We start from the raw sequence: 14420 nt of genomic DNA, 5'->3' as shown, positions 1-14420 counted from the left end.
GGTGGCGGTTCAAGGAGGGGGTTTCTTCTGCTAAAAGTTATGCAAATAAGCAATTAAAGGCAATCAAAATTCTTTATGCAATCAAATGTATTTTTGCAGAAAATACAACTTTTCTAGTTATAATAATTACAATTATTATGATTCTTATTATTATTATAGCTGATAATTTTCAGTCATACAAATATGGATTTATGTTGTATTAAACAACACAAAACAAATATTTTGTTTTCTTATAAACTCTGATATAGATTGACTAGAAATAATTAAGACCAGGAATTGGTTAAAAGATATGAAATAATTAATCACAAACCTGGAAAAAAGTAAATCGCGATTAATCGCCCATAACTTGTTTTTTTAGTTACAGTATTTCCTTGCCACTTATCTGAAAATAATCACAGTATGAAATCACACACAAAACTGTAAATTTAGAACATTTATTGTTAATTAAGGCTGTCAACCGATAAAAAAAATCTGATTAATCACACTTTTGTATTGTGATTAATCACAATGTTTTACTAGGTAAATTTTATGATAATGTTTAGCTTTAGAATAAAAATAGGCCAGAAAGAACATTTTTCTTTCATTTTTTTTAATGAAAAAACAATCTAAATCGAAAAAATAGCAAGAATAAAACACGAAATAAAAAAATAAATAAACAATCAATATTTATTTCTTTTGTAAGTGATGATGGTATAGGTGGGATAAGCCTTACTCTGCGAGCCTTTGCGAGATGTGATCATTTGCGTTAATAAATATTAACGCGCTATTCACCGTGGATGCATTAACGCATCCATGCACACAGCCCTAGAAATTATAATATTAACCTTAAGATTGATTTATACATCAATTTAAATTTGATTTTTGGCCAAACTTTTAAAATAATTTGTGCAAAAGTTAATAATATTGTCAGTTTTAAATGAAAAACAAACAGCTCCACCTTAAAGAAGTTGTGCTCTCAGCTGTGCGCAGAGGTGCGCGTGTCCTTGGGGAGGTGTTTTTTTTCCTGTTCCAGTGCGCAGTGGCTTCAGGGGATGCTCCGGCCCGCAGAGGTTACTTCATGTGTTGATCAGCGCTCGGGTGGAACCAGTTCTCCGCGGTTTTTATGGAGGGGTTGTGATCTTTTATCACCTGAAGGATGGACTTTAACAAGGTGACAGCTTCCGATGGGGAAGCTTGGTAGTGTCTGCAGATCAGCCGAGTTTGGTTCGAAATGTGACGGCAACTTGTCAGGAGGCTTTTGGGGCATTACGAGCCTGCCTGCCGGTGCAGGGGGGCACCATCGCGGACAAGGAAACCCCGAGGATCACGGCCTCTCGTCCGGATGACACCAGCAGAAGCCAGCTGCGTTTCTAGCTAGCATTAGCTAAGCTAACCATTTTCTCACCTGAATTCGACATAACTGTTGATGGATAGCTCAAATCAAACCGCGTTACATGTGAGGCGTGGGCTCCGATGTTACTGAGGATTTATCTGCCACCAGGTGGATGGACAGTATCTTTTTGAGGACTGTCAGTTGTAACGAAAACTGCAGAAAAATTCCAGGTGAGACCTCAAATGTAGCTAGCGTTAGCATCGTCTTGCTACACAATTTGATGCTAACAACTTTGGGGGGGTTAGCCTGCAAATGTAACCATTGTCAGGTCATTAAGAGGGTTTAGTTGTTGTAAAAAAAATAATTTGGTCATTAGTTTAATTTTTTTTAATATGACAACTCGATGTTTTGGTTTTCTGAATTGAAATGAAGCCAAGACTTTATTAGCATAGCTAGCTTGATTGTACATTCCTTTAGCTGCTGGGTAGATAACCGTTACGGAGCAGCTTTTAAAATAAAAAATTAAAATCCTGCAAATTATTTAAAAATAATAGTGCTAAAAGTAGTTAAAAGTGTTATTTTTTTAATGCAAATGTGTTGACTTTGTCATAAGAGTTTATATTGAGTCACGTCAGGGCGGCTAGCTAGGAGTTTCTAGGAACGAACATTAGCTTCTCTGACTTAAGTTTTTTTCTAATTTTTTTAAATGATATTTTTATAGTCATACATTTTTTGGAAAGTTGCACGTCGAGCTATATGTTTGTATTGTTATTTCTTTGAAATGAAATATAGCTTAAATGTGTTGTTTTGACCAGCTGTTGAACAAAAATAAACATCAATTTGACAAGAAGCTAGCTTAAACGTCATTTAGATGACTTTCTGTGTTGTACAAAATTTACTTTCAATTTTTATTAACTTTATTTTTATTTGTTGGGTGAGCTGGACTTTCTTTTCCTTTGAAAAAAAAAATTAATATATATGTATAGGTATATATAGCAATGATGTGCAGGTTTATATTATGATTTAATTAAAATGTGGACTGAAAATTTTAATATTTGTTTTTTGTTTCTATATTTAAATAAAATTTCTAATTATTTAAGAACATTTTCTTGGTGAACTATTTAATAAACTGATTTTTTGGGTCAGGTTTTGCTAAAAGAATCAGTGCTTATCTTTAAACAGTTGACTGTATAACGTATTGATCCAGCAAAGGTCCACGCTCTGATGTGGCTGTACTTTTCCTGTTTCGTAGCTCAGATTTTGAGGTTGAGTCACTCCAATGTCTCTTGCTTTTTTTATTTTGCCCTCATTTTTTTTTTTTTATTGTGTCATTTTCCAGGCATGATGGAAGGACTTCATAGTCAGGCTCTGAGCCTGGATCCACGAAGGCAGGAGCTGCTCGAGGCTCGCTTCACTGGAGTCGGTTTGGCTAAGGTCGGCAAACTCCATGACCTTTTTATACTTGTTTGTTGCTCATTAGGATAAGAAACCTATAAGGAGTCTAGGCTGAAATGTTTCAATCTTTTCTCTTTAAGTGCAGAATTCAGTCTGCCTACAGAACACTCAGTGTCTGAGGGGTTTCATGTAGTGGAATGAGCTAAAGCTAAAACAAGACGAGCTCTGTTTGGCCTGTTTTTTTTTGTTTTGGTTGCCGGCCAGCATTTCTTTGTTTCACTAGAGACAGTGACACTGAGATGGCATTGCAGCTAAAGCTAACAGCTTCTGGCTGGATGCTCTGCTGTAGATCAGGGTGCTACTCTGTGTGTGGGTGCACATTTGACAAAATGGCAGCTCTTTGCATGCATCTTTGGGGAGGATGCTGATGTAGCTGTTAAAACCCAGTAAATGGCTCCTGTTTTACAAAAAAAAAACGTATTTCTATGTTGCAAAGACTTGTGTGACCTTGAGGAGCAGTAAGCCAGAAGGCCTTAAAAGCATTAGTCTGCTGCCCCAGTTACCCTTCTGCTTCTTTAAGTCTCATCAGCTGGCTCAGAGTATTTTATCTTATTCTAGCAAAGTGTAAGACACAACCCCAACTTTTAGTGTTTATACTTTATGAGGACATTTCAAACTTGATGATAAAAAAGGTTAAATACTTAAATTATTTTTTGTAATTTTTTTTAAATATTGTTTTATGTTATGTGTTAAATTCATTTTGGAATTACCATCATTTTTTTATTTTTTGTAATTTAAATACCCATTCAGATCATCTTTTTTATTTATTTTAATGAATTTTGTTTGATGAGTAGGATTTAAAAAAAGTTTAAACTTCTTCCTACTCCATTTCAAACAACACATTGAGGTCATTTATTTGAATTCATAATCTATATAACATTTTCTTTTGTTGTTTTCTATGTATTATTTAAAAAAATTAAAGGCGTTCCCAATTATCTTTTAACTATGATTATGACATTTTAGCTAACATTTTTTATTTTAAGTTTTAGGACATAGTTTCAGCTGAATGGAAGTAATTCATTAGAAAATCAACTCTGAGTTGTGGTTGGGACTGTTGCAATCCCGCCCCTCTTCCCATCACCTATAACTGAGCTCTCCTGCTAGCTTTCAACCCCTCACACCCCCATCCTAATATTACCGATTAAAAAAAATATTTACAAGTTTTGAGCCATCTTGAATGAGCAAAACGAAGATGTTCATGGATCTCGTCATCTCTATAAGTAGATGGATCAGAGAGGAGCGGATCAGGGAGCTTGTGCCCCGCCCATCGATGTCACGCTCTTTTTTTTAGACGTTTTTTTTCTTCATCTGCTCCTGATTCACGGTTTGAATAAACCAATATTCAAATAAGCTTCATTTTCTTAATATATTTCCTCCATCATCTGAAAAAATGTCACAAAAACAAGTTAAAAACAACATTTTATCATCTTTAAGACCTTTCAGTGTTTCTGGCCTGCTGTGAGTTTTCAGAAAACTAACAATTGTCCTCGCCTTTCTGTCTGAAGAGTTCAGCCAACAGCGAGTCATCCAACCAATCTCTGTGCAGCGCCGGATCCCTGAGTGACAAGGAGCTTGAGGTTAGTTAGATAAAAAAAAATCTTCTGTCATTTATGTGTACTTTTACCCATGTCCACTTCTTTTTTTCTTTCATTCTTGCATGCATAGATTTGATTAAACATTTTTGAAAATTATAGTAATAAACACCTGATTTCATTTGTTAGAATTTTTCAAGCGATTTATTCTTCTTTTTAAAGAGTTTTTATTGAATTGATTTGTTTCGATTTTTTTAAACACGTAATGGTGAAGTAATAAGCCGATAGATGAAAGAAAAGAGTCAAAATGAGCTTTTATGACCTTAAACTATGTGTGAGTTTCCTGTGTCAGTGACACAATGACCTCAAACTTCAAATGGTTAACATTCCACAGTAGATTCACCTGCAGGCTAGAGCTACTATATTCTATGTGAGACAATTTGCTTTGGTTTTCCTTTTGTATACAGATTTAATAAATATTTAAAAAAAAAAAGGAAAAGAAAATGAGGATAATTTAGTAGCTCTTTGTTTTTTAGGGATTTTCCAGAACTTCTCAAACTCTTTTTTCATACAAAATGATAGATGCTCTTTATGTTTTCTTGATGCTAAATTAGAAGTTTCTGCAAAATGTTTATTTGAACGCTCTTCGGGTCTTTTTGGTTCATTTGACATAATGAGGATTGCTTCAGAAGAACAGAATGTAAATTGATGGTGTTTTTCCGCTCATGTTTAGACACCAGAGAAGAAAGCCACTGAAAGAAGCAGACAGAGAAAAGGAGACCACTTTGACAGTCAAGGCGAGTCCGACTCGTTCCTCAGCATCGTTTCCAAACAGGAATCCTTTATTTATTGAGCCGGTTTTTTGGTTTCTATATACGTGAATATTCATCAACAGGTTTTGCTTGTGTGTATCGTTGCAGGGAAGGGAAGGGGGCAGAAATATAGTGATTTCTTTGAGGTTTGTACTTAAATCATAACATTTCTCCGTTTAGGACGGTTTCATTTTTGAATAACATAAAAAAATCATATTTTTTCTTCCTGGTTCGGATGAGCAGTTTGCTGGCAGCAGCGCGTCGGGTACCAGTCCTGGACGCAGCATCCCGATGCTGGTGCGCGCCTCCTCACAGCAATCCCTGTCGTACCTTCTGGTGAGCGCCAAGTCCAATCCAAATACTACACTGACTGAATACTTTGGAGACGGTTTAATTAAAAAATATGTGTAATTTCTGCTCTTTTTTTTTTTTTTTTGGTCTTTTTTTATTTGTTCCGAAAATGTAACCCTTTATAGTTGGACGGCTGTTTTTATAAATTAATGTTTTACTAAACACATTTCTGAAAAAAAACTTTTATTTTGAAAAAAATGATTCTATAATTTGTTTACTGAACATATGTTTTTGTATTTACATGTCAAAGTATTGAGGAATAATTAACATTCATTAATTCACAGAAAATAATTTGCATACAATATTGCTACATTTTTCTTTTTTTACTTAGAAATTTAACTTTTTTTCTATTTTTTTGCACTTTTATTTACCAAAAACTTAATTTTTTTTACAATTGGATACAAATCATAAACTAAAACATTATTAGTGTTTATTATTTCTGAGCAAAAGTGTTTTTGTCATGTTATCAGTTGTAGAATAGTGACAATTATTTTCTGAAGGCATTTCTGATTAATCAAGCAGCTAAATGTTTGAAAAAAACTTTCACAGTTTCAACCAAATCTACTATTTTCTCAAAAACATTTATGTATGTTTGACTATAGGATCTGACTCCTCAATAGTTGCACATTCTGCATGTTAAAGTGAAACATCACCAAAGAATTTCTTTAATTTCTATTTTTTTAGTTGGTAAAGCTAAACTTTGAAGGGATTTTTTTCCCCTATATTTTAATGTTTTTATTCCCATTTTCCCCCCCTTTATCTGTTCTATCATTTTGTGTTTGTTTAATAGTCATTTTTTGTGTCTTCTTTTTTCGGGAGTGCAGTTCCAGCACGACAGTCCTTCGTCCACCGGCTCAGCTCACACAGACTCGTCCTCCTGCAGCTCCTACCGGACCGCCCCGATGCCCTCCTGCTCGCACAAAGCCATCCAGGTATCAACCGTCGCCTAAAGATGCATCATGGGTCTTTTCACAAACTCTGTTGTTAAATTAACAATATCGATCGTGAAGCTCTGATTGAATGTGGTTTAGGTTCTCCTAATCCTGCTGGTTCACTTCATCAGGTTGTAAATCTGTGGTTTTCTTCTCGTCTTTTGTGATTTTAGTCTGAACTGACGCTGATGAAACTGAAAACTCTGGAAAAAGAGAAGAACTCCAAACTGGAGAAGAAGGAAGGAAGAATAGATGACCTGCTGAGGGTGAGACGACAACGTATTTTCAGATTTCAAAGTCTTACAGGTTAGAGACTAGGGGTGTAAAAAAATATCGATTCAGTGAAATATTGCGATACTTTCTTGGCGATACTTGTATCGATTTAAAATACTGCCAAGGCATATTTAATTATTATTTAAAAGCAAACATTTTGTTCATTCTTGCCCTTTTTCCCACTTAAATGTTTCTTAAATTACCAAAATAAAAGCACCATGAATATTCATACTCGAATACCCGAGCACTCGGATACTCGTTACAACCCAATGGAGTTAGTAAATTCAACGACTTCATTCCAATAAAGACTGTTGTTGAAGTTAAATAATACCCAAGTTTGCTCCTGTGATTTTTATCAATAAAGCTTTTTTTTTGTTGTTTATTTTTTATCCCGACAGTCTAACTGTGACTTGAGGCAGCAGGTAGAGGAGCAGCAGAAGATGCTGGAGCGCTACAAAGAGCGGCTCAACAAGTGTGTCAGCATGAATAAGAAGCTCCTGACGGAAAAGGTTGGTGGAAATGTCACTAAAAAAGGTTGAGTTTTTATGTAGTTTTCTTGACTGATTTCTCTTGCTTTTAGTCAAAACAGGAGAAGATGGCCTGCAGGGACAAAAGCATGCAGGACCGTCTTCGTTTGGGTCACTTCACCACCGTACGCCACGGAGCTTCCTTCACCGAACAGTGGACGGATGGATACGCCTTCCAGAACCTCATCAAGTCAGTCCCTCAGAAAATTCACTCTCGCTTGTAGAAAAGTCTTTGTGATGGTTTTATTTCTATTTGTAGGCAACAAGAGCAAATCAATTTGCAGCGCGAGGACATTGAAAGGCAGAAGAAGCTGCTGGGGAAGAGGAAACCTCCCACGGCGTTGACTCCGCCCTCTAGCATGGAGCCCAGCAAACGAAAGAGCAGAAACAGCAGCCAGGAGAACGAAACGTCAGTGAAACGTTTTTAGATTGCTGCAGCCAATAAATGTGACACATTTACATTTGTATTTATCTTTTTTGTATATTGCTATTTTTTTAATTTAAATGAATTCAGTGCTATCAGATTTTTCTGTCTGTCTAAAAAAGACTAATTTTGCTTCATGGTTTTTCCCAGGTTGTCCCTGGCAGAGTATCGTGAGCAAGAAGAGATTTTTAAACTTCGAATGGGTCGCCTAAAAAAGGTAACAATTAAACTGTTCTGAGTGAGTTTGCTTTTTTAAAAATGTTTTATTGACATCAGTGATACATTTTCCACAATCACAGGAAGAAGCGGAGATTCAGACGGAGCTGGAACAGCTGGAGCGGATCAGAAGTTTGCACATTCGGGAGCTGAAGCGTATCTACAGTGAAGACAACTCTCAGTGTGTACAGTGGGGCAAAAAAGTGTTTTTCTGTGTACATCGATCCACTTAGAAAGATTACGTTTGTTATGTTCATCGCTAAACTGTGAGAATAGGAATTAAAAAATATATATTTTTAGAATGGGACAGAAAAATAAGTAAAAAACAAAAGTTCTCCTCAGTATTTTGTAATGTAACGTCCACAATGAAAAAGCTTTTTTAGGTCTTCAGCAGGTTTGAACTCTGCAGCTGCTACTTTGGTCCATTCTTCCATGCAGATCTTCTCAAGAGCTGTCAGGTGTTTTGTCTGTCTGAAATCCAGAGAATAACTAGAACACTCTAGAACCATTCATCCTCTCCTTAATATCAATATTAATATGGATCCGTTGTTCTGTCCCTCTTGCAGAAAGTAAAAGTTGAAAGTCTTTTTTAGTAAAAAAAAACAAATTTTAATAAATTAAAGCCATTTTTTTAGTTTAATTATCATCTTTTACTGCATCACAATGTCACAAACTTAAATAAAATACCTCAAAATTAGGCTTTTAACAGCAATTGTTAGGTTAAAAAATTGTGATTAAAAATGATTAATTAATTACAGGTCACGATTAATTAATCGCACAAAAATTAATCGCATGACAGCACTAAGTGGAAGACAATGGAGCTTTTTAAAGAATTAGAAAAAGTCGATTTTCTGCACCGTTATACAATAAATCTTTAAAAATCAGATAATGAGATTTCCTGAATTATTTTTTTACATTCTGTCACTCACAGTTGAAGTGTATTTGTAATAAACAGTACAGACGTCTTTCATCTTTTTAAGTGGAACAACTTGCAGATTCCGTTACAAATACTTCTCATAAAAATATCATTTGATTGTGTTTAATATATATTTTTTGTTTTATTTTCAATTTAGACCAACACAACTTGAAGATGTTGACTTTTCACATTTTTTCCCTGCAGGTTTAAAGATAATCCCACATTAAATGACCGTTATCTGCTTTTACATTTACTTGGAAGAGGTGGCTTCAGTGAAGTTTTCAAAGTAAGGATTCCTTTTTTTTTTATTTCCATGTTTCTTTTATAAAAATGATTCTGTCCCTTCTTAAAAATGTATGCTTTGTTGCAAATACTGGTACTTAAAATAGGTTTAAGACTGTTTTTGTTTTTTTCTTCAGGCTTTTGATCTAACAGAACAGAGATACGTGGCCATTAAAATCCATCAACTTAACAAGAACTGGAGGGAAGACAAGAAGCAAAGCTACCACAAGTGGGTCTATATTTATAATTGTGAATCTTTAAGTTTAAAACTTGTTTTAAATAATTATTGAATCTGTTTTCAGACACGCCTGTAGAGAATACAGAATCCACAAAGAATTGGATCACCCCAGAATAGTCAAACTTTATGACTATTTCTCAATCAATGCAGACTCGTAAGTTCTTCACTCGCCACACTCAACACAAATGACGTGATCTAAGGCGTTTAGCTCTCCAGAACAGACATTTGTTGCTTTTGTTTGTTACATTTAATGAGAATCTTGTGGAGAACTCCTTATAGTCTCTGTGCTGCTTCAAGCATCTTAATTAAAAGTGTGTGAGGACGATGGTTGTTTTGTTACTTCAAAGACTTTGGGGAGAAGAACTACATATTTAAAGAAGACAAGAAAGAGTAGTTATTAATTGATGTGACTACTGTAGACATTTTAAAAATTCAGTTCTTCTCAAAAACGGGAGATGAAAAAAAAGTTAAAAAAGAATATTTAGTTAAAAAGATCTAAAATGGAAGAAAAAACAAGAAATGAATCTTAATATTCTCCAACTTCAGAATAAATTTCCCTATTTAGAGTTATAAAACAACCCATAAGGGTTTTTTCTTTTGAGATTGTGCCACTTTTATAGGCCAAATCCAAATTCTTCCCCTCCCCCCGACGGCTTTTCCCTACCCCTCCCCCATTTAGAGGGGGAAGGGGTTTCCGAAATAGTCTTTGAAGGGCTAACCCTCCCTCCGCCGCGAGAGGGTATTATATTTAAATGTAATTAATGATTCGTTTTAAAATTACCTTTTAAAGTTTTAAGTGCTAGCAGCTCCATGCTAACATAGCTGACCGGCGACTACTGATGACATCATCGAGTGGGAGTAACATCCAAAATGGAAGACAGTATTTTTCCATAACTCTCTGTTTGGAGGGCTAAATGTAGGAGTAAGGAGACGCTGTAGGGATAACTAAATAATTCAGAAAAAACGTTTATAAAAAGCTATTTGCTAGTGGCATATATAAGCTGTGATTTGATTGGTTCTTTGTAGTGTCTCGTAGAAATGGATGCAAGAAAGTTCCATTAGTTTTCCGATAAACCCAGCAGTCCTGGACTGAAAGGTTCACATTGCTTTTGCAATTCTTTTTTCTTACAGGGGCTCTTGGTGACAATTTCACCCTTCCCCCCAAAAATTATGACATCACGGCAGGAGAAACTATCAAAAAAATTAATGTCATAAAATTATCTTTGAAAAAAATGGCCACAGGTACTACGACTTAACGGCCATGTTGCGATAAAGTTCTAAATTTGGCAATTTTCACATTTTTGGACAATATGGTGTATGTGTGGGGGAGAGAGATTTTTGTTCAACCAATCTTCATAAAATGGCTAAGTCCACAATCATAACGAGACTCTGTTGACCTTTGACCTCGGAAATAGGCCGCCATCTTGATATTTTCATGTTCGCTAGCTATAAATTCAAACTCCTCCCCAGGGATTTCAGTCTTCTCAAGCATCATTTGGAAGTTACTCAGGAATACATTTTGGTATTAAAGTTTGTAGATTTTGAACGGTGTTAGCATGGTGAGCTAGCAAAAGAGACTTTTCCCTGTTACTCTCACATTCTTTAATAGATTATTGGGAAAATTCGTTACACAAATCACAGAAGCCGAATGAAATGATACGACATTCAATATCAGAAATGTGGGCATGGTTAGCAAAAAATTTGCGTTGCTAAGGAAATCCAAAAATGTACTCTTGCTAATTATTCAAAAAAATTACATAAATCTGTTCGTCACCCCCAGGCGACCAAATAATAAAATGGTTGCTATGGAGATAAAACGAACAGTAAAGTCACAATAAAAAAAAGAAATATATTTTTTTTAATTATTATTAGCAGGGTGGCAGAAAGGGAGGGTGAGCAATCACTCAGCCTGTGACGGAGAGTCAAAAGGGGGGATGGGGAGCCCCTGCGGGCCAGAAAACGCTGCTCTTGGATTTAATTTTTACTGAGTCTGAATGTGAGTGATCACTCACCCAACGTCCCCTTTTTCCTCCAGATTCTGCACAGTGCTGGAGTACTGCGCAGGAAACGACCTGGACTCTTACTTGAAACAGAACAAGTCTCTGACTGAGAAGGAGGGCCGCTCCATCGTCATGCAGCTCGTCAACGCCCTCAAGTACCTCAATCAGATTCGACCCCCCATCATCCACTACGACCTTAAACCGGGTAGGCCCTCGCACTCTCAAATCCGGCGTCGTCCAGACTGTTTACTGACAGCTCTTTGCTGTTTCAGGAAACATCCTGCTGGTTAACGGGACCGCCTCAGGGGAGATAAAGATCACAGACTTCGGCTTGTCCAAGATCATGGATGACGACAGCTACAGCTCGGCAGACGGCATCGAGCTGACCTCGCAGGGAGCAGGGACCTACTGGTAAACAGGCTCAGATCGCTGCATTTTTACAGCTTTTATTCAGAGCGAGGAAAATGGTTTAACGTTTGGATTGACGTGTTTCGCAGGTATTTACCACCTGAGTGCTTTATAGTGGGAAAGGACCCCCCTAAAATATCCAACAAGGTGGATGTTTGGGCTGTAGGCGTCATTTTCTACCAGAGTTTATATGGGCGCAAGGTAACCTTTTACCACATCTGAGAACACTAAGAGCTTTTACTCGGATTAAATCATTCTTCTGTTTGTTTTCATTCCAAAGCCATTTGGTCACAACCAAACGCAGCAGGATATCCTCCAGGAAAACACCATTCTGAAAGCTACTGAGGTCCAGTTCCCCCCAAAACCTGTGGTGACCATGGAGGCCAAGGTTTGTTCCTCGTGTTTTTTCAATCAAAACAGTCTCAAGAAGAACTGGTAATCATGAAGGATCAAACAGAACAACACGAGTCATTACAGGAGTCATTTATTAGGGCTAAAACAGATGTTTATTAGTCATCTTTACTGTACCGACTGCAGAGATTTATAAAGTGCTTAAAAAATACAATTTATTATCAATGATGAATGTGATGTCAGTTCAGTAAGCAAAGGATAATACCCTTGTCACGCTTATACCGTGAAAGAAAATAAATCATTTAAACATTAAAAATAACAAGATTAAGGAACTAGTATTTGATTCAATATTAATTTATTTTGTGAGTGACCTGGCAGCCAATCAGAATCAAGGGTTCACTCAAACAGTGTTTTAAACTTGACTTTGAATCTGATCCACTTGGCCCACGATAAGGGATGATTTTGATTTTTTTTTTCCCTCAACACAATGAATTAAAGGTATTTTAAGGCCAAGTATGTTTTTTGTTTTTTTGCCCCTTACATCAATCTTTTTGTTTTCCTACTAACAGAAAGGATGTAATACAAATACACAAATCCTTTCATACTGGGTTCATGCTGTGCGCCATGTGACGGACCTCTTCGCGCCCGCTCGGCACAACCACGCGCACACTCAGCGCAAATGACCGTTTACACGCAGCTTTTCAGAAGGGGAGCGCACTTGAAGAGCACGCAGCCAGTCCGCTATGCAGTGAGCCTGCATGGAGAAATGTCATCTGCTCTGCATTTCTAAATTTGACAAGCCCATTTTTGAATTTTCTGCAACGATGAGCATGTTGACGAGTTTGAATCTGTTTTTTACCGATTCACAAAGAATCTTACATCCTTAACCACGATTGACGGATCTTACATCAAATCAGCTTTAGAATAGCTTTATTGACATTATACAGGTACTAAGAGACTTAGTAGCAACTCCCTTATGCAAATAACACTGCAAAACAGCCGAATAATCAGAGAAAACAAACCTAGAGAAATATTTTCTTTACTATCTAATTTATGCAAATGAGATGTTTTAATTTGTGGAGTCTGAGATATGAGTCATGCAGAGCCGCATCGGTTAATCAAAGCTGTTTCTGGTTGGTTTGTACAAATTGCTAAATGATAAATGAGAAAGTATTCCCAACTCTTCATCACTGCTACATAATGTAGCCATACTTGCATAATGTATTCTTCAAAATGAGTTTATTCTATTTTTTTAATGAGAAAGTCTATAGAATGTTAAAAATTCTCCCGTTTTCCCCCCCTTAAAGGCCTTCATTCGACGTTGTCTGACCTACCACAAGGAGGACCGTGTGGACGTGCTACAGCTGGCCAGTGACCCCTTCCTCATGCCCAACATCCGCAAAGCTCTCGGTAGCAGCACCGCCGTGGTGCGCCCAAGCCCCTCCACATCCACCAACTACAGCAGCAGTGCCTCCAACTGAAGTTCCCTGGGATGACAAAGCCACATGGACTCACTTCTAGGAATGGAATTCTCCGAGTGTGACGGGATGTTGTAAATCTGTCCACAAGCTTCCAGTTGTGGGCTCAGTAGAACCCAAAGATTTGCCCACATGCATGCACTAACTTAAACTTAAGTTTATTTAAGGTTTCTTTTTTTTTTTTGACATAAAGACTTTAGAATTGCACAAATGTTGGGCGTAAAACAATGATTGAAGGAAAAACATTATAGTTCAGAACTGGAGTGCTTCACAGCAAATATCCCTAAAGGATAGAAACCTCCACGTTTTTAGGAAGGGCTCCTGAAAGTGACTGATGACCGGCGATGGAAGACTAAAGATCCATACGGGCCGGTTCTGCTGAAAATGTCCATTTAATGATCCCACCTGATCCGTCTGCTGCTTTTCTGTATTTTTCCATGAGATTTACTGCCTTTAATGTTATCAACCATCGAGGTGGCGGGTGGGCTGAGTGAGTGTTGTGATGTGAAGTAACATTCGCCTGAAAATATGAAACCATTAAAGAGGATTTTGGTTAATGTTTGTTTGGGGGCATATTTGGCATTTCACAGCAAAATTGTATATAAGAAATTATTAGCATATCTAATATCTATAAACACGGAGCACAAAGTGTTAGGGTGGTCAGTTACCCCTAAATATTAGGACTTGGTTGCTTAAATCGATCCATAAAAGTTTAGACTAATGCTACAGGCCGCTAGCTTGATGCTAACGTATAATGGGGTTTCCCATTGGACAGCTAATGCTAATGCTCGGTCAATTTAAACAGACGTGGCTGAGTAAATGAACATATTTATATACTCAATTGCTAAATTTTCAAGCTCTTTTAAGGAAATATGTTTCTAAAAATATTTCTAAAGCAACAATTTGTGGTCTA

The 14420-nt window shown here is 36.7% G+C and overlaps 1 protein-coding gene across 2 annotated transcripts; it reads left to right on the top strand.

Annotated features, from left to right (window-relative positions):
• Positions 1 to 978: 978 nt before the first annotated feature.
• Positions 979 to 14068, top strand: LOC112154449 (serine/threonine-protein kinase tousled-like 2). 2 transcript variants are annotated; one of them, XM_024285393.2, is made up of 21 exons: positions 979 to 1150; positions 2652 to 2746; positions 4273 to 4344; positions 5033 to 5096; positions 5220 to 5257; positions 5355 to 5447; positions 6287 to 6394; positions 6568 to 6660; positions 7066 to 7176; positions 7248 to 7384; positions 7454 to 7603; positions 7769 to 7835; positions 7918 to 8015; positions 8955 to 9036; positions 9170 to 9261; positions 9335 to 9424; positions 11306 to 11475; positions 11543 to 11681; positions 11768 to 11879; positions 11959 to 12066; positions 13337 to 14068. In XM_024285393.2, the coding sequence occupies exons 2-21, from the start codon at positions 2654 to 2656 to the stop codon at positions 13508 to 13510; spliced, it is 2091 nt and encodes a 696-aa protein (XP_024141161.1). In that variant the 5' UTR covers positions 979 to 1150; positions 2652 to 2653; the 3' UTR covers positions 13511 to 14068. The 2 variants fall into 2 exon arrangements, with proteins under 2 accessions (XP_024141161.1, XP_024141160.1); XM_024285392.2 differs by having other exon boundaries at positions 979 to 1542.
• The last annotated feature ends 352 nt before the right edge of the window (positions 14069 to 14420 follow it).

The sequence above is a fragment of the Oryzias melastigma genome, linkage group LG19, assembly GCF_002922805.2.
Source record: "Oryzias melastigma strain HK-1 linkage group LG19, ASM292280v2, whole genome shotgun sequence".
In the NCBI taxonomy this organism is placed as follows: Eukaryota; Metazoa; Chordata; class Actinopteri; order Beloniformes; family Adrianichthyidae; genus Oryzias; species Oryzias melastigma.
Note: the sequence above shows the minus strand (reverse complement) of the source record. Positions and strands in the feature narration are given on the sequence as shown.

Bases quoted from the DNA above. Each gene is read 5' to 3' on its own strand.
- LOC112154449 (XM_024285392.2), top strand. From the start codon at position 1,485: ATGGACAGTATCTTTTTGAGGACTGTCAGTTGTAACGAAAACTGCAGA. The intron at 9,425-11,305 runs GTAAGTTCTTCA...TTTTTCCTCCAG, and splicing joins TTCTCAATCAATGCAGACTC to ATTCTGCACAGTGCTGGAGT. The intron at 11,682-11,767 runs GTAAACAGGCTC...CGTGTTTCGCAG, and splicing joins CAGGGAGCAGGGACCTACTG to GTATTTACCACCTGAGTGCT.